The 20,335-nt window shown below is 40.6% G+C and overlaps 1 protein-coding gene across 2 annotated transcripts; it reads left to right on the top strand.

Moving 5' to 3' along the window:
* Positions 1–1,123: 1,123 nt before the first annotated feature.
* Positions 1,124–14,606, top strand: DDX24 (DEAD-box helicase 24). 2 transcript variants are annotated; one of them, XM_052694434.1, is made up of 8 exons: positions 1,124–1,245; positions 2,438–3,184; positions 6,052–6,429; positions 8,891–9,044; positions 9,408–9,923; positions 11,478–11,553; positions 12,153–12,341; positions 13,268–14,606. In XM_052694434.1, the coding sequence occupies exons 2-8, from the start codon at positions 2,455–2,457 to the stop codon at positions 13,403–13,405; spliced, it is 2,181 nt and encodes a 726-aa protein (XP_052550394.1). In that variant the 5' UTR covers positions 1,124–1,245; positions 2,438–2,454; the 3' UTR covers positions 13,406–14,606. The 2 variants fall into 2 exon arrangements, with proteins under 2 accessions (XP_052550394.1, XP_052550395.1); XM_052694435.1 differs by lacking the exon at positions 1,124–1,245 and adding an exon at positions 1,299–1,370.
* Positions 14,607–20,335: the final 5,729 nt, after the last annotated feature.

Here is a 20,335-nt window from a genome sequence, read left to right as displayed (position 1 = left end):
TAAATAAGGTATACAAGTTTAACTATATCAAATTCTGCTTCCTGAACCTGCAGATTCCCACTGGTTTTAACTCAGCTTCTACCTAACATGAGGACACAGCACCAAATTTCAATTGCTCTTAGGAGTATGTGAATTGGAAGCAACTCCTTGTGTTATGAATTAGCAGATCTGCGTTAATGAGGATTATCTGGAACTGAAACTATCCTTCAAATGATTCAAAGTTCTTATTTCTGTCCTTGGCCTTAACAAATTTTGAAAAAAGCTTTCAATTTTCCTATCTTCTCACAGAACCAAAAACACCTGCAGATACCAGCGAGAAGAAATAATTGTAATCACTGCTGTAATTGCACCTAAATCTAATGCCCTAGTCTTTCCAACCTCAAAATATGTGGCTTTTTTTTTTTTTTTTTTCCTCTCTCTCTCTCCCTCACGTCTCATATAAAATAAAGCCTCTCAGGACAACTGCCAATCTTTCAGCAGAAATAAAATCTCCCATGATCACAGTAAAGAATGCGCGATGCCACCTCCCCTCACCAAGCACAAGCTGCAAACAGCATTTGATCACACCGGAAAAAAGGCCCACGCTGTGACCTTGGCAATACATTTGCTTCTACAGCTGCTGGCAGCTGCTCTCCAAATCATATTACTTCACCTCAGTGCTACTCAAAACAGAGAATAATGAAGAACACAGCAACACATAAGCAAAACAGAATGACAACATTCCTACTGAAAGCGGTAACGACATGCAACCTGAGCTGCTAATTTTGGAGTTGAAATTTAAGATGTGCATTTTCACTTGAATGAGACCTGTTGTGAACACAACGATACGGAAATCATCTATGGGGATGCTGACTGTATTTCGAAAGAAAAATTTCATTTGCAGGAAGGCAAATTTTCTCATTCTTCCTTTGTCAAGGCTGCACTAGCCGGTCTAATGCATGCTTTAGTATAATTTATGCAAACAGCACCATAGCTACCGGTGGACTCGTAAAGGACGAAAGAGGTGCATGCGTAGCGGCACACAGGTCCTACCCTACGCTGCGGGCAGCGCGCCGCCGGCCCACGCTGGACGCACGAGCGCACGCGCACTACGCTTCACCTCCCGCCGTCCCCTGGGCGCACGGCGGGCGCTGTGCAGTGACGTCACTTTGTAATGGCGGCTCCCACGGGGAGCGCACGCGGCGGGTGGCGGCGTTAACGGCAGCCGAGGCCGAGCCTTGGTCACGCCCTGACCCCGTGATCGTGGTGAGCGCTGGGCTCAGGGGGTGGTGGGGGCACCTCGAGCCTCCTGCGGGTGTCGTGCGTTGATCTCAGGGGGGCTGGAGCGCCTGGCGGCGTGCGCGATAGGTTTCCGGTGCCGGTGCGTCCCGGTAGGTTTCCGGGCAGGGCTGCGTCTCTTCCCCCGGACTCCGAGAGCGCTCCGCGGGGCTCTGCCTGCCCGTCCGCTAAGACACGCATGGCGCTGCCAGAGGGTTAATTTCCATGCGGATATAATGTGAAACGGGATTTAGGGCGCTCGGTATTGGTGATTTGTCATGTAGCTCTCGTGGTGCGCACGCTGTGGTTATTCTTAATTCTGATGAGCTTCACCAAGTGCAAGTGTCGTATCCTGTAGCTGGCGAGGAGGAATCAGTACAGGTTAGGGGCTGAGCTGCTGAAGCATAGATCCCCTGAGAAGGTCCTGGGGTCCTGGTGGACAATGGAGGATGATCATGAGCCAGCAGTGTGCCTGTATGGCCAAAAAGGACAGTGTCATCCTGGGGACGTTAAGAAGAGCCAGCAGCTCGAGGTTACCAGATGGTGATGGAAGCTCTGTCCCCAGAGACATTTAAGGCCAGGCTGGATGGGGCTCTGAGGAACCTGATCTAGTTGTGGGTGTCTGTGTTCCAGTACAGGGGAGTTGGACTAGATGGCCTTTAAAGGTTGGTTCCGACTCTAAGGATTCTGTGATTTTATCCTCTCCCCTCTCCTCTGCCCTGGTGAGGCCACATCTGGAGCACCATGCCCAGTTCTAGGCTCCCCAGCCCAAAAATACCAGGGATCTCCAGCAGAAGGCCACAGAGATAAGAGGGGCTTGGAGCTAAGATACGTGGGACTATTTAGCCCGGAGAAGACTAAGAGGGGAATCTCCTCACTGTTTATAAATCTAAAGTCAATAACTCTAAAAAGTCAAATGGATGGGGCCCTATATTTCTGAATAAGTAAGTATTGAAAGCAGAGGATGAAAAGGAAGATGTTCAGTACTTATGGTGCTGAAACAAGAGCAAGTTTTAGTTGTTTGTTTTTTTTTTTTAATTATGTTCAAGGCTTTTCATAGTCATAAGTTCTTTTAAAAAGGAAAATAATTATTCTTTGTGTTTCCACTTCTTTTTAATTTTCTCAGTGTAATCCTTATCCTTTTGATCTGATGCCCTGTTTTGTTTTTATTCCCTCCCAGTGTCTTTTTAGGTAAAAATGAAGTTCAGAAGAGGAGGGAGATTTACGCCTTCTGCTAAACTGAGGCGAAAGGGTATTGAAGTATTGGGAAAATGGAAAACTGTGGAAATTGACCCCAATCTATTTGTTGATGAGCAGTTTAAAGATGTAGTGTGCTTGGAGGAGCTTACAGAGTACAAGCTAGTAAGTTCTGACAAAGTGGGGAAAGGAAACAAGCAGAAGAGAAAGTCTGAGGATCTTTCAGAAGATGGGAGCGAGGAGGAGGAAGAAGCTGTTGTCCCTCCCAAAAAGAAAAAGAAGTGCAAAGATTTGAGAACCAGAGCAGATAAAAGCAATGATACTGGTGCAACAGAAGTTGACATGCCAGTTGATGAGGAGAAAAGATGTGAAGAAATAGTCAAAGAGGCAAATCATAGGGACTGTGGGCATATAGCTGAGAGCACTTCAAGCACAAAAAATGCTGCAAAGAAAAAGAAAAAGAAAGAGAAGGTAGTTAAGACTTCTCAAGCTCAGGATGCTTTTCCGCCAGTAACTACATCTAAGAAAGTAAAAAATTGGACAACAGAAGTTTTGTCTACCTCAACTGATCACAAAGCTGATGTGTCTGCATGGAAAGACCTGTTTGTGCCTCAGCCAGTGTTGCAGGCCTTGAGTTCCCTGGGGTTTAGTGCTCCAACTCCTATTCAGGCGTTAAGTTTGCCTTCTGCCATCAGGGATAACATGGATGTTCTTGGTGCTGCAGAAACAGGTATGAATCTGTTAGCCTGGTAGAACATGTTTCTGTTTCCCATCCTCAGATGCAGCTTGTTAACAGTTCCTGTATACAAGCTTAAAGGCTTGTAGATTCTGCTTGTCCGATAAATTAGTAGTGGTTCATTGTAAAGATAGACTATTATATGCTTGTCAGTTACGAAATTTTAATGGTATGCTTTGTAGACTGTGCAAAGCTTTGAATTTCCAATGAGTTCTTATGCTTTTGACAGAAGTCTCTTTTTTTATTTCTCAAATTACCTCTTATTTTAAGAACTGCAAAGTGATATGCTACAAAGCACAGAATTAAGCAGACAGGGTCATGTTTTAACAGTACAATTTTATGGATGTCTCTGTGTCAAGGCAAAGCAAAGAACCAGGCTTCTCTGGGTATGATTTAGTACTGTCTCGAAGCAGCAAATAGGAAGGACCATGCGCAGAGCATTAGGCATTGTAAGTATAGCCTGTGATATCATAACATTATTGAAGCAAAACAGGCTCACCAGGTGCCCTGCCTTTGGACTTGGGCTGTAAGTTGTTATCAGCTTGCATTTCTCTTAGCTTGTGTTTGAAGCATTGCATTATTCACCAACTGTAGAGCTACAATTTCATGTCCAAATGGCCATCTGGTGCCTTTTTTCTGTAACCATTGTTAGTTTTGTTTGCCAATTGTTATAGCTTCTGTTTTACCTAACAATACTGTGAAGTCTCTGAGCTGCTAACTTTTTTGCTGCTTGCACCTTAGTTTTGTCTACTTTTACATTGCAACCCATTGTTTTCCCCATAAAAAATTAAGAATAGGAAGCACACGTGCAAGGTGTGTTGCTTAAAGGTTTCTTTCATGTTGTTCTCATCTATTACAGTTGCCTTATTTCACTGCTTGTCTTGTAAAGCCATTTACTGTTCTTAAGCATAAGAGTACAGTTACTAATTTAATATGATATGCAGTCATTTGCATTTTTATTTTAATTGGGAGGCAAGCTGGTCTTATTAGGTTTTAATAAGATCGGAAAGCTCCACAGGGAGTGTTTTTGAAAATGAAACTGAAAAATTAAATGGTGTTTTTGTGCTGTAAAAAGGTGCCATTTTGGCAGTGCAGGAAAACAAATCCCTCTCATCTCTAGCTACAGAATAGAAAGCACAGTTAGTGGTCAGCTGTGCTCTAACTGTCCTAATGTTGCATAACCTGGAGCTAGTTTGCTCGTTTCTTTTGCTCTTTTATGAGAAAAAGTCTGGTTCCCTCCTGAGAGCCCAATGGGTTATCAGCTTTCCTGCAGAAACTTGAGAGATGTGAGCAATTGTCAAAGTGTTGCAGATGGGAGGAACTGAAACACTCCTTTCCCACATCCTGCAGCTTCCCTCTGTATTGGTCCTGAGGGAGGACACTGATGACAGAACTGTTCTTCACTTTTTGGTAGCACCATAGGAGACGATAGCAAGATCTTGATATGGTGGTGGATCCCTATGGGGATCAGGCATAAAAAAAAAAAAATAAATAAAATAAAATAATAAAAAAAAAAATCAAGATTTCTTTCTTTTTGCAGTGAAGCTAGTTCTGTTCATTATCATGTATTTATGGTGAAGATTTTGAGTTAAGAAACCAGATTTTATCTATAAAATCTTAGAATCTAAAATCGTGAAAGAGGACGTGCATTAGTTTATATTCTCAGGTAGACTGTTCTGGTTTTGCAGATCTGGCTGTGGTGTGTGATCTGTGTATTGTGAAGATAACATTTTCTGTGCAGTGATTAATTTGTGAGTGAATCTAGAATCTGCAGAATGGTTCAGATTATCACTGCCATCATCTGTTTGGGTGCCACACTGACATTAGCCCCACACTGATTGCTTTGCATTTGATTCAGGATCACTAATATCAGGGTAGCAGTACTGACGCGAGTGCTTTTCTCTCAATAGACAAAATATTGCACTGCTGTGTTTGGCAGGCAGCTGTGGGTTTGTAATATGGACAAATGCTGCCCAAGAAATTGAGATTTCCAGGGGGCTGCTCTCCAGCAGCGGCATACTGCCAGGAATAGTGTAATCGTGTCTTTAGCTCTGCATGCTTCTTTTATGACTAATGAACTGACATTTATGAGAAGCTTAGCTGAGGTTACTGTGTTATCAAGATTCTCCTAACATCTCTGTTAGTGGTAGATAGTTCAGGAAGGAATACGTATCAGGGATGTGACTCATAGTTTGGTGCAGTGAACCCTGGAAATTACAGTTGAGAATCTGTAACAATCACTGTTTGTTGTTTTTCTTTTCCTGACAACCTTCTCTCTAGACTGGCTTATCTATTTTAAATCAAATTTGTGCGTTTTGACTATAAAAATGTGAGCTGGTGATAGATCAAGAAGTTATAGGCTGGAATATGTCAAAATACAGTCTTAGAAAATGGCTAATCACATGCTACTGTGAATTAAAGGTGGAAGCAAATTCATTAAGTACTTTCCAGTTTGTCCTTGGCCTCATTTGTTTTCCTTTACGGGGAGGGCATAGATCAGAACTGTTGATTAGGGCATAGTGTTCTCCTTACAGGCATACGGTTCTTTAAAAAGGTCTTGATTATAACTGCAGCTTTTTGAAACCACTTTGATAGTAAATGAATCTGCCTGGCCTGCTAGAGGTAGGAAAAATACCTGTTCCGTAGGAAATACATTGTTATTGACCTGAAGGGGATGTATCCAGAGAACAGGAGACAAGTTACAATTGTTGCAAGTTCCAGATTTTCTCAAGAAGAAGAATTTGTGCCCATTACAGCTGCATGTTTTAAGAACAGCCTGTGATTGGCTCTTGCTTTTTTCATCTTTTCAAGTAACCTTCATGTTTTGTCAGACTGCTGTACTCTGTTTGTTTGTTTCTTAGGAAGTGGCAAAACGCTTGCATTTGCAATTCCTATGATTCACTCTGTGCTGGAATGGCAAAAATCAAATAGCTCAGCGAGCATAAATTACAGTGTTTCTAAAAAGCCCTCTCAGCATCATGATGAAATGAGATGGGAAAATGATGGCGAAGCAGAAGAACCAAACCATCAGCAGGTTGAAGATAGTAGAGATGAAGATGTTGCATCTTTTGCAACAGGCTGTGTGAAGGTGCAGGAAAACACTGAATTTGATTCCAGTGACAAAGAACATACCGTTGGCCTCCATAAAAAGAGACCTCTTTTAGGACTGGTCCTTACTCCTACAAGAGAATTAGCTGTGCAAGTGAAGCACCACATCGACGCAATTGCAAAGTTTACAGGTATGTAGACTTCAAGGGTTTTATTCCAGGTAACATCAAGTTTGGGTCTTGGCACTGGTGTTGAGCCAGAACGCATAACATACTGCTATGGTGCTATAACATGATGGAAAGCAGCAATAATAGTGGGGTGGTACAATCCTAAGCTGCAGCAAATGAAAGCAAGCACCAATACAGTAGCTGTAGACACAGAAACAAAGGAAGAAAATCTGCTTACCTTTGGAAGGCCTCCAGTAGACAGGGATTTTCAGCAAGATACTCTCCACTGCCAACCCTTAAATGAGGTTTGGGAAGGGATAGATCCTGGCTCCACCCCTTTTGGTCACTCAGCTGCATTGCATGCACCTGAGTTCACCTGGGTTGGCCCTGCCTTCCCACCAGATGCTCAATCACTGGTTCAAGCCCTGACTTAGCATTTCCACTATATGTACTTTCTTCCACATCATAAAGTTGGCTTGGTGTTTGAAGGCTTAAGGTTCCCAGTTGCTAACATTTGAGAGGTGCATTAAGATTTTTCAGAGAAATGCATGTGGAAGTTAACAGTGTGAGACATTCTGCTTTAAAATATTTTTTTGTACAAATAATTACTGACTTGTGCTGTAGAAATAGAATCAGTACTAGATAATCAGCCACAGCTACATGTGTGCCTGTGTGTATGATAATGATAATAAAACCATAAATTTTAAGGAAGATTGGTAGATTATCTGATTTACCTCCAACAGTAGTTAGGCATGTTGCTGGGTAACATATCTGATGAAATCAGATTCATCCTGCTTCTTTCTTTTCCTGATCGAAGGTTAGCACATCTGTTAAGTGAATGAGTGAGGATGTGGAAGTACTAAAGATAGAATTGGGAATTAACTCCCCCGTTCTCCAACAGCAACAATTATTTATTGAAAGGGGTATGCGGTGCAGTGAACTGTTTAAGCACATCTTCCTTTGGTGTCTATGCAACCTGCTGTGCTCATCAGTCTGCAGCTGATTACAAGGCTAATTTTAACTCATAGCCTGAAACAATCAATTTCTGTCAGTACAGTTCTGACAAAGTGGTACTATTTGTATACACAAATCTACTGCCCAAGAGATTATATGTTTGCTGTAGCCTGAGAGAAACAGTTTTGATGTGTGCCTGTTTTGTCTATAATCAACTTGGAACAAATCCTCACCTAAAAGCATGGAGTTATACAATAAGTAGGGAAGAGAGACGTGAGGTAGCACAGATGCTGAAAGAACCTTGCACAGAAGCATTGAGTTCACCACATGGGTCGGTATATCCTCTGAAGAAGCAGAAGGAAATAAGCCATGTGCGTGCTATGCACTTCCAGAGCTAAACTCCTTATGTATCTGAAAATTGCTTAATTTTGCTAATTTGAGGTTTCTGTCCAGAGAATCATTAATTGGGGACTGATGTTCTTATTAAAACTAGTCCATAATAAATGAGCAGTTATTAGCAAGACAGACATTTCTCAGTCCTATTCTTAGAGGAATCTGCTGGTTATTCTTAACAGTAACATGCTTATAGAATCATAAAATCATAAAGGTTGGAAAAGACCTACAAGATTATCTAATCCAACCGTCCTGCCATTACCATTGCTACCACAAGCACTAAATCAAATTTTGCAGCTCCTCATCCAGACACCTCTTGAACACTACCAGGGACGGCGACTCCACCACCTCCCTGGGCAGCCATTCCAATGCCTGACCACTCTCTGAGAGAAAAAGTTCTTCCTTGTGTCTAATCTAAACCTCCTCTGGTACAACTTGTAATTTCCTCAGGTCCTGTTTGTTGCCTGGGAGAAGAGGCCAAAACCTTCCTCATCACAACCTCCCTTCAGGAACTTATAGAGTGCAGTAAGGTTTCCCCTGAGCCTCCTCTTTTCTGGGCTAAACAATCCCAGCTCTCTCAGCCACCCCTCATAAGACTTGTGCTCCAGACTCCTCACCAGTTTCCTTGCTCTTCTCTGGACATGCTCCAGGGCCTCAATGTCTTTTTTTGTAGTGAGGGGCCCAAAACTGAACACAGTACTCAAGGTGCAGCCTCAGCAGTGCTGAGTACAGGGGCATGATCACCTCCCTGCTCCTTCTGACCACATTATTTCTAATGCAGACTTGTTCATGTAGGTACAGTTGACAAAATTCTGAAGTACAGTTAATCAAAACTAACAGCTGTGGAGGTCATATATGAGTCTTGTTGCTTTTGGAAGACTGGTGTGCAGAAGAAAGGTTACTGTATGTGCTAGAAAAAGGAATGTTGTTTTTGGTTTGGGTATTTTGGGGCATCTTCTTAAAATAAAAATTGCTTTGTAAAGTTGACAGCATTGCCATCAAATTTTTCAGTGGTATATAAAACTTCCCCAGTTTCTTGGCTGAGAAATTCAATGCTAATTGCGATATAGACTATTGTGAGTGGATATATGTAAAGATGCTGATAAATTAAACAAAGACTATTATCTATATCTCCTAGGCATTAAGACTGCTATTCTAGTTGGAGGCATGGCAGCGCAGAAGCAAGAACGTGTACTGAATCGCAAGCCAGAAATTGTAATAGCAACCCCAGGCCGTCTGTGGGAGCTAATTAAAGAAAGACACCCACATCTCTCAAATCTTCGTCAGCTCAGGTAGAGTTGCCTTTTAAACTAACTGCTAAATGCTGATCTGGGTTTCACTGCGTTGTATGATTAACTGATGAAGCAACTTAAGCTTTGTAAGGTAACTTATTTCTTTGCCAGAGTATTTTAGTGCAGTGCACAGTGGTTATGTTAAGAGAAGGAAATGTTAAAAAAGTTTGACTTATTCTTTTTGATATAACAGGTTTCTAAAAGAAATGTGAGAATAACTGAAGCTATGCTAGCACATCTAGAGTTCCTTTGGGTTTTATTTGCACAAATTTCCCTATGTATAGCAGCAAACGTTCTTTACAAGTATATCAGATTTGTATTTATCTACACAACTCTATTTATACTGTGTGTTCTGTTTGACAGGTGCCTTGTGATTGATGAGGCAGACCGAATGGTTGAAAGAGGTCATTTCTTGGAGCTGTCTCAGTTGCTAGAAGTCTTAAATGATTCACAATACAATCCTAAACGACAGACTTTTGTTTTTTCTGCCACTCTGACATTAGTCCATCAGACTCCCACAAGAATTTTACAGAAAAAGAATGCTAAAAAGATAGACAAGAAGACCAAACTTGAAATGTTAATGGAAAAAGTAGGAATAAAGGGCAAACCCAAAGTGATAGACTTAACAAGGAAAGAGGCTACTGTTGAGACTCTGATGGAGACCAGAATCCATTGTGATACAAATGAGAAAGACTATTACCTTTATTACTTTCTTCTCCAGTATCCAGGAAGAACTATGGTCTTTGCAAACAGCATAGACTGTATAAAACGCCTCAGTTCTCTCCTCACAATCTTAAATTGTGATCCTCTTCCTTTGCATGCCAACATGCACCAGAAGCAAAGGTTAAAAAACTTAGAAAGGTTTGCTGAGCGTGAGAGGTAAGTTGTTTCTATGTTCTACTAGAAAAGAAAAAGAAATTGTGTAAAGAACACGGGGGAATAGACAGAAACAGCTCTGTTAGAAGAGGAGTGAATCAGGGAGTCACTTTGGAGTCTGAATTACTCTGCAACCTGTCAGATCATTATTGCTGAAGGATCTGCTACTTGCCCCATTCTTAGTCGTATGCTTTTGTAACCATCCTGCTCTGGCCTTCAGCCTTGGCTCTGCAGCACCTCCATCTCACAAAGCATCAAAAAATAAAACAGTTTTTTTGGCTTAGGCTTCAGATTTGTCTAGGTGAGTTAGTTTCTTGAGGGTCAAGGTAACCTAGAGCAATGTGATGAAAGAAGGTGATCCAATTTACCCCGGTTTGCCTAACTTGGCACTTTAAGAATCTTTAGTTCCTTCTGGCTTTAGATTAGCCTTTGAGAGTCAGGTTGGTGGACTCAGTGTTTCAGTAAACCAGCTGGCTGATAATACTGGAAATTGTACCTTGGTAGCAGACTTGGACAGGAGAAAAGAGATTGCATTGTCATGACAGATCTGCAGTATCCCTTTGCAAAATATAATATGCCTTGGCAGAGGCAGACTGAGCATTTTCAGAGTACACTGATTTTCACGGCAAGGGGAAATCTGTGAAACCATCTATAACAGCTGCCTGCAGAATGTATGCCACAGAATTTTCTATTTATTTCTGCTTTGATCCTTGGAGTCATAGAGCATGCAGTCAGATGCTATAAAATCTTAACAAATTCCTGCAGTCTAAAGTTAACTCTTTTCAGCTGCTGGGTGATGTATTTATTGTTTTTAAACAGGTTGTTCCATACCCTAAGCAGACTTCTGTCTGTGCAACAGACCCTATGTAAAAGAATAACTTTGAGAGAAGCCCTCCATTTCTAAGAGTGAGGGAAAAATTATCAGAAAGAATTAGCCACTTCAAATTTCTACTTTTCAGTTTAGTTATTTGAGTGCAGCTTGGTACTTCAGCCCCCAAAGTGTTAATTAAATCTTTAATGTTAATAATAATGTGATTTCTTCTAGTAATCACATTATTAGTGAAACGTAATAGTCTTTCTGTCCTGCCAAAGGACCAACTGTATCATTAATGGTATGATCATATTAAACTAATTATACTTCTAAACACAACATGGGCAGAGCACTGAAAAATGTACTGAAGGAGAGCTTTTACCCCCCTATCACGTAGTCGGATTTTTTTTGTTGAATAGTGATTTGTGCTAGCTGCTATGAATTGGGAAAGAATAAAAGCACAGGAAAGCAGGATCCAGCAAAGTAGGGAATTTCACTATTGGAAACAGAATGAACCCATTGAAGGTAACATTTGCATTATTTTTGCTACTTCAAGACTGCCTGTGAGGTAATATTTGATATTGTTTTCCTGTAGTGGCAAATGCATAGTATAGTTCCAGCAGATGAGATAGTACGAATTTGTTTCTTAAATTGCTGTCGTAGAATTCTGGATCATGTATTTTATGTTTCTTAGCAGATGGTTTACTCTTCAGTTTTATGTTCATTAAATGTTATCACTTCCTCAGCTGTGTCCTCCTGACAACAGATGTTGCGGCTCGTGGTCTTGATATTCCCAATGTGCAGCATGTCATCCACTACCAGGTTAAATATCTTTGATGTTTTTACTTTTACTATTTCGGTTTTGAAGTAAGCTTTTTTGATAGCAGCCCCAAAACTATAAAGCTGTGATTCTTAGTCCTGTGTTAAGAGTACAGGGATTTCATCATCTTTAATTTAACTATCTTGAAATACTTTGTACTGTTGCTACAGTGACTGTCAGTGATATGTAATACTTCATGAATATGTGATCATATATAAGAAATGACTTAACATACAAGATTCTCCTTGCTTTTTGCTCAACTTCAAGATAAAAAAAAGTGTCACATGGCTCAGCCCTGTAATTTTTGTGAGTCGCAGTTTTTTTCCTGCTTTCCAAATGAAATGGCAGAGGGCTAGAAGGCACATAAGAGGTTATACCAGGAGGAGTACTAGACCAGGAAACACAAATTGTGTCTAGACAACATCTTTCTTGCTTTAGCTGTGTTACATGCCATGTACCAGGGGTATATAGAAAGCAATTTATCATAAGATCTGAAACTATCTGACAAAAGTCAGATTTGACCAGAAATGGTCAAAGTATGACAAACTGTTGCTAACCTCCTGTGACCAGCTTCATGACTGATTTGTCTGAATTTTTGCAGGTCCCTCGTACTTCTGAGTTGTACGTACACAGAAGTGGTAGAACAGCACGAGCTGCCAATGAAGGCCTTAGCCTGTTGTTGATTGGGCCTGATGACTTGATCAATTTTAAGAAAATTTATAAAACCTTGGAGAAGAGCGAAGAGCTGCCACTTTTCCCAGTTGAAACAAAGTATATGACTGCTATTAAGGTAAAGAAAAAAAAATCTCTTTGCATCCTAAGTAACTGCTTGCTTATTTACATTACTGCATTGCAAATCATGTTCTTTTCAAGTTTCAGATGACATTTACTCTTCAGGACCTGGATTTGAAAATGAGGTTAATCACACTTGTCTTTTTTTCACCAATATTTGTGGTTTGTCCTCAATAACTAGCCCAAGAAAGGTGTCCAGATGTAAACGTCACTTACATTCTTTCTTACTTGTTACATAGAGCTGCTTATTACTGGATTCCCAAAAACAATACAGGGTATGGATGTATTTTTTTTACTGAAAAGCTAGGATGGCTCTGTTGAGTTCTTTAAAGTCTTTGTGTTGGGAATAGACTAGAACAGGTCTTTGTCAGTCTCTTCTTAGCTAAAGTATTGAGCTGTCTGCTTTTCCTAAACCTTTCCTATGCTGTGAGGCCTCAGCTGCCACTGAAACTTGTCAGAAAAAGGTATCATTATTTTTCAGCCTGTTGACTGTTTTAAGGAACACTTAGTCATTCTGTCACTCACAGGATGTTTTGTAAATCCTAGCAGTTGTACAGTAGATATTAGAAATGTTTCTGGTTACTTAAAAAAAATTCTGGTTGGTATCTGAATTATGATTTGTTCCTAATGTCTCTGATATAAAAACGAGGAACTAACATTTAGATGTTTAGCAGTTGAAATGTTTTAGGAGTCCAATTCCATCATGGACATCTGAAGAAGCCATCTTCTTCAATCACAGATACCTGGTATCACTTCAGCAAATGATGACATCTGTATTATGTAAGGTGTCTACTAGAACAGCAGTACAGAACTGCAAGACTGACATTTCAGGTGCATTGTAATGCACACTCTCAGACATTGATTTTGCAAGAGTACCCCGTGTTTAAACTTGATTAGAATACTTGAAATGCATCTTTGTTGCAGGAGCGGGTGAATTTGGCACGGCAGATTGAGAAGGCAGAATTTTTCAATGGTCGAGCAAAGCAACATGACTCTTGGCTCCAGCAGGCTGCAGAGGCTCTTGAAGTTGATCTCGATGATGACCTTTTTATGGGCAAGTAGAAAACCTTGTAGTGGGAATAATCAGTTACAACTGTAGTGCTAGCGTGCAGGAGCGTGACTATGGCACAGAAGCTGTTAAACCTTGCAGGGCATAAGGAGAGGCAAGAGTGTCACTATTTAGTATGCAGTATTGCTGGTGTTTTCAGAATGACTGTATAGTAGGTAGTGCTGCAGTCAGTGGGGAAGAGAGGTGTGACAATTGTGGAAATTCGCAGCCAAGTCTACACAGCTCAGGAAAAGAACTGTTTAACTTCTAGTAACTGTCTTGGGATAATCTAACAATGTGATGTGTGCTGTTTGAGTCCTTTCCCTATGTGTCAAAGTAGCAGCTGTTTATCTACTGCTTATTGCTCCCTCCATTTATAGTCTGGCAGTGGGTCAGGAGCCTGGCAGTACAACAGCTCTATCTGAATTTTTTAGGAGTATTCGTGTAATTAACACTGTTTTGACACAATCCAAATATTCTGTACTTTGAGATGAATTTCAAAACAGCCTATCTAATTCAAATTACTTGTGACTCTTGAGTGAAACACTTTGTAATTGCCACCCAGAATCTTGCCAGTTATTCAGTCTCTATTTCTTGCATAGCATGTTGGAGACAAATTCAAGTCTCAGTCATGCCTCCCTTAAAAAAGATTTCTCTCAGTGTTACAAAGCCTTTATTAACGTCCCTTCAATTTATGTTACAGATAACCTTGATTTTGTTTGTTCTGCAGTTTAGGCTGCTGATCCTGTTGACAACTTTGATTCTCTTTTGTGCCCTTGCTTTTATGCTGTTAAGTACAGAGGAAGCTTCTGCTAGAGCTAGAAGTCTCCTTTCCTTTTGTTCCTGCAAGTCTGTTCTGGCTTGAGAGCCAAGTGGATGCTTTAGCAGAATGATAACCTGGAAACCTCAGTAGTGAAGTTTCTTCTTGACCTTGTTTTGTTGGTGAACAACCTAGGAGACCAGAAATGTCATACGTGACTGGAAGACTACATTGGAGCTCAGTGATCTTAGTAAGATTAGATTAGTATCTGCCCCTAACACTGCAAGAGGCTGATGAAACAGGCCAGTGTAAGTTCTTTGTGTTATAACATTGTCTCTGATTTTCTTCCCAAAGGAAAAAAAATGAGTGAGCAAGAAGAAAGCCAGAAGCAAAAGATGCTGAAAGGAATGAAAAAACAACTGAAACACATGCTGTCTCAACCACTGTTTAAAGTCCTTATGAAAACAAAGTACCCAACACAGTCGGGAAAACTACTCCTGCCTCAGACTTCAGCTGGCAATTCAGAAACTGCTCTGAGTATTATTTCAAAAAAACAAGCCAAGAAAAAGAAATCAGTAAAATTGAATTAGACTGAGCAAGTTCACTTGTTGCAATGGAATCAAGAACTATCCTTATCAAGGCTGACAGGATATTCTGCCAGAAAACACACAGTATCAGGATGGTGCTTTTGTCTTAGGAGAGTAGGCACACAGCAAAATGTTTATCTAAAAGGCATTGTTAGCATGGAGTTGGTTACTCTTGAATCTTGTCTTTGACTTCATTTTCTTACGTTCTTTTTCTTACTCTATATTATTAGAACTTAATTAGTTTTGGAATAGTTCTGTTCACTGCTTCTCTTTATAAGACACGTAAAAGTTACTGTGAACAGGCTTAATTTTAATTTTATTTTAAAGGAAAGGCACACATAGGCTCTGTACAGGTAACAGGACAGTCTGAGCTGCTGACAGTGCAGATCTGGCTTGTACTGCAGTTAAGTAAGAAAGGCAGCAGATACAGGTAGTGTTACCAACAAGCCTGTAGTTCCAGTAATGGGAGCATTTCCCAGTTTTCTTCCTCTGCTGACCTGATTTCTCAATTCTGTTACACACTGTCTAATTACTTTAGTCCATTGTTAATATGTTTCAGAATGTGGTCCAGGACTAATCTTGGGAGATTTGCAATCAGCCAGATTTCTCAGGAATGATTATTCCTATAAACATGTTAGGGTATCTAGGGTTGTCTGTGTTTGAAAGCATATTTGAATCATAACCTTTCTTTTAATGGAAATGATGCGAAATGTCACTTTTGAAGAATGTATCTTCATAATTGTACTTTTAAATCACTGTATCTTTTCAGGGCAAATAATTTCTAAGAGTATTTTTTAAGCTATGTAAAAAAAAAAAAATGTATTTTGAATTTTTTGTTAAATTGCACCTACTATAAAACCCAAAGCCTGTATCTTCTTTCAATTACTTGAGATTTCTAAGTTTTTCTTAGCTCATGCTCTTCACACTTAGCAGACAAGATGAGAATTCAGGAGAGAACCACCCAAAAGGTAAGATACAGCAGAGACATATACAGCAGAGACATCTGTACTGGTGGGAGCACAGAGAATCTCCACTTGCTAGCACTAGATTGAGCAAAGCATTTGTGTCTCAGATATGGAACCAATGTCACTACCCTGCTAGGAAGCACACCACTTGACTCAACTAATCCAAGAGTAATTTGTGTGTGGAATTGTGTCCCCTCCTATCACTTGCTGATTCTGGAAAAACAAGGTTTTTGCTCCTTTGTAAATAATTGAATGCTCCCTTGTTCCTCTATCTCTGGGAGGACTTCTCTTTCACTTGGCTCCTTGCGTTATGGAAGATCAGTGACAATATTTAAGATAAGCATACAGAGCTTATCAATTCTATATGAAGCTTTTCTTGCAACACACTGTTCATCTGATGTCCTTCAGAGCAGAAGGGGGATTTTTTGGGGGGAGAGAGAGAAAGGAAGGAATTGTAAGGTTCTGTATTCTCACCTACATGAAAAGATGAAACAGCTTTGGAGTCACTTTGACATCTGAAAAACTACACAGTTAAAAGAATATTCCTTGCATGGAAAGCTGGGAAAAGGAACTGAGCAAAGCCATGCACGCCTTGTCTCTCCACTGTCCCACCTTCATAACATTAAAATCACATTCTCATGCTATGAAAAGAAAACTTGGTTGAAGACCAGGTGGGCCTTCCCTGTACCTTGTGATATATTTTTACTTGTGATTCATTGGACAAAATTAAGTCAAGATCCTGACACCAGAGCTTCCTTGTCTGAAAATCTGCGTGAGGTAGGACAGTTTTGGCAATTTATAATTCCACGTGATAGCAACATGGACTGACCTGGAAGATAGGGAGAGTATTATTTCTTCTCAGAGATCATTGCTGTGAAGTTTTTCCAGCTCTTCTGTTTCCTTGTGCTTAACAGCCTAGTTATCACACTCCCACCCCTCCGTCTGGCCCTCAACCCACTGTCTTGCTGAGTCTTCCTAAGATGGAGCATGACACTTCTGCACTCCTCCTCACCTTCATGTTTGCCTCTGCCACGCTCTGCTGTTGGTTCTCTCCCACACTCTACTGAAGCATTCAACATGAGTTTTGTTCTTAATCTACTGATGCTGCTCCCCTACAGGAGCCCAAGCCATACTTGGACCCTAAAATATCTGTCATAAAAAGAATATTTGTCTAGCACCAGCAAGCTCTCTTTTGATTGCCTGCTTTCCCTTGTCAGTCTCTTACCAGGATACCCTGAAACTTCTACCTATAGGAAGAACCCTTTTCATGCCTTAACAAATTTAAACACGCTGTTAAACTGGAAGATAGTATTGCTTAACTGCTCTCCTCCAGTGTGGCGTAGGTTGCTGCAGGAGGAGAGGAGGGCAGAGAAATTGTTTTCTCCAGCTCTGATCATTTGCTGATGTTTTACTGGTGCAAATTAGACTTGAATAATTTTATATCAAATGCCTATGAGGAATTTAATTTCAGTACTTAATAAAATCTGTAGTAATGAGTTACTTCTGTAATGCTCTGCTGGCACAACAGTTATGCTGAGGCTTCAAACAAGTAATGTTGTGTTTTGTGGCAATTTATGTCTACTAAAATACCCATTAATTAATAGAATACCTAGGTCTGTTTGGGCTGCAAGGTCCATCTCCAAATAGATTAAGACACAAACGCAGTGGAGTATTACAGGTGGCCAATCTGGTACAGAGCCACCAGGACTGCAAGGACTGCAAGGACTGTATAACAGAAAATTGCAACCCAAGTAACTTCTGAGCCTTTCATTCCCTTTTATGTTGTGAATATGGGAGGCCAGTCAACTTCACACACATATCAGAAGAAGGAAGAGTCCCTGTGGTTTGACATCTGCCAAGGAGTGTGTTTGGAAAGGATCTCATGCATTGGACAGTTAAGTTTCCTGAACCTTGTAGTGTTCCTCTCTCTTCCCCTGCGTGTTAATGAAACAGCAAAGCAGAAACTGGAGAGCTGCCTTACCACATGCTAGAGCCCTGGCACGCATCTCCCACGTGGCATGTGGGAAATAATTTGCACCTCACTGAGAACAGGCCAGACACCACACAGTCACCATGCTCACCATAGGGAGAGGGCATGTGTGGGGGAGATAGCAATTAAGCAGCTGATTAGGGCAAGTGCCTGTCCTTGCTCAGCTCTCCAAAACCAGCTTGCAAATTCACATCCGTGAGGAGGGAAGAAGGAAGCAAAGCACATTCCCAATGATTTGCAGCTTGTGCTCTCTGATGCCAGGAGAAAAAGGTGGTAAGAAAAAGTATTTTAACACTCAAGAAAGCACAATACACCCTGTGCTAGCAGGGTCCCTTTGGGGTGCCTAATTCCAGGCTGTCTAGTAAATGGTTTGATGAAAGAAGGAGCTCAGAAGACCATAAAGTGAAGCAGTTAGCAAAGGACTGGTAGTCCAGCAAGCACTATTAAAGTGATATCCAGTTATCTTTGCAGAAAAGCAGGATGATGTAGGATTGGAGTAGAAGGAGACAATGGAGAGAAGGCTTTCCTGCTGCAGGAAACGGTGCTAGTTTTGTAACCCTCTGTAGATACTTCCCCTCTGATACTAAGGCAATTGGTATTTTTCTTGCCCATGTGAGGTTACATGTTCCAGATTACTTTTGTGAAAGATATTTAAGGGCACAAGTGTTTCATCAATTCAGTCAAAAGCTCCTCATGGGGTAAGCTTCACCAGAATGGATAAGAGGAAAAGTAGTAATCCATTACTGCTGAGGCAAATTTATTGGCCTCTGAAAGCAAAGGAACAGGGCTGTTACACTTGTTTGTCTTGGAGTTCAGCAGCTCGTGCTGTTAAGCTGGAAGAAATGGAGGCCTGTTTCCAGAGCAACCAACCTGATGGCACAAATTGCCAAATTTCTGTAGGGAATGGCTACAGTTTCAGAACATTACTCCAAATCCTAGATTCAAAAAAATGAGAGAGAGCACTGCAAAGTACATGTGGTCTTTGGTATGCATGGTTTAATTAGAGGTATGATGTCCTTTTATTACTGGTGTAATTATAGGAGTCTAATTGATATTGTGTATACTCCTACATGAGCAGAATTTATTTTCTTCATGGGAATACCTTCCCCAGTATAAGCAATTTTAGTACTGACAGGAACAGATTAGATTTCTGCACCTGTATTGGCAGTAACAGTGCTGTGAGGGGCAAGGTGTAAGGAGGCTGCAGCTGCCAATCCATTTTCCATCTATTTTGTGCTTGTTTACTGCAGTGTTGTTTCTAAGCCAGCTCAAGTGAAGTCATTTCCATGCTCACAGCTCTCAGATGACCTCACAGCATGATTTTCTTGGCAAGTTTAAAAATCTGTGAAAATTAAGTTTGCTGAAACGTTTCATAGTTTCTTTCAACTTGATTTGCCAGGTTCTTAAAGTCTCCAAAATTCCAGCTGGGAATGAAGGTTATTCTTGCATGTATTCCCAAACATGTTTATGATGTGTAATGTGCCTTTTCTTAAAAGTTTTCAAAAGTCCATTTTCTAAGATCATTCAATCATACACGTGTGTACACATACATGCAACATAACCTAGCTTTTAGCTAACAAAAAAAAAAAAAAAAAAAAAACACAACAGGAAGTTTTCTTTACTCAAAGAGAAGTATGTGCTTTCCAAATGAAAAAAAGCTAACTGGAAAGTGTCATTGTGTTTAAAAATTCAGTCCCAGCTAAATCTTGAAGAAAAAAGAACTGCCTTTAAGCCTTTGAAGCAGAACATACCTGATACCAATTTTCCTTCTTCCCAATTTCACACACAAAGATAAGAAAAAAAATGACATATTAATTGGCCGAAAAGATTAAGAACTGAATCAAGACCTGAAATTGGAGTGTAAAAAGCTTTAGCTTGGTGAAATTTCATGTCGTTTTTTGTTTAAAACACTATCAATGACAGAACCAAATAAATACTAATGTTTACCAGGAGCTGTTTAGTACCATTTTCTAATTATCATTATCCCTGTGCTTTTCTGTACACAAGAGTCTGAATGTCACAAGTAGCCAGGGCAGCTCTGCTTACCATTAAGTTGCATTTTTCATTTTCCTGCAACGCTTCATTTTAAAAAGAAAACAAAAAAGACAACTGACACTTGCAGGGCACTGATCTGACAGAGAGGTTTGCGTTGCATATGGCAGTGGCAGCTATCCTCATTGTTGCTGCATTTTAACAAAACCCTTTCTCACACGCAGGGGCTGAGGCCAGAATTCAGCTTGCAGTGAATTCATTCTGCCACTATAGGGCGAAGTTGCAAGAATAGCCAACTGTGCAGCACTGGTTCCCTGGTGGTGCAAGCAATGCTGTAAACAAACATTCCTGCTCTTTACCTTACTTGCATTTATAACTGTGCTGTGTTCCCTGAAAAACAAGTCATTCTCTCGAATACATGGCACCATTTCCCAGTGCACAGGTAGGCACAGGGATGGTGAATGTGCCCCACCACAAATGGCAGAAGTGAAGGTGAGAGGGATGAAATTGATGGAAGACAAATCTTTCTGTAACATGGTTATGGCTAGAACCATGTGTTCTCCCATCCCACATAACTCTTCAGGGGACTCTATGTGAAAAGTAAGAACTCAAAAATTGATGAAATACTTTTGGGTGCTGGGGAGGGACTT

Source organism: Tympanuchus pallidicinctus, unplaced genomic scaffold (assembly GCF_026119805.1).
Source record: "Tympanuchus pallidicinctus isolate F22 unplaced genomic scaffold, pur_lepc_1.0 scaffold3, whole genome shotgun sequence".
NCBI lineage: Eukaryota > Metazoa > Chordata > Aves > Galliformes > Phasianidae > Tympanuchus > Tympanuchus pallidicinctus.
Note: the sequence above shows the minus strand (reverse complement) of the source record. Positions and strands in the feature narration are given on the sequence as shown.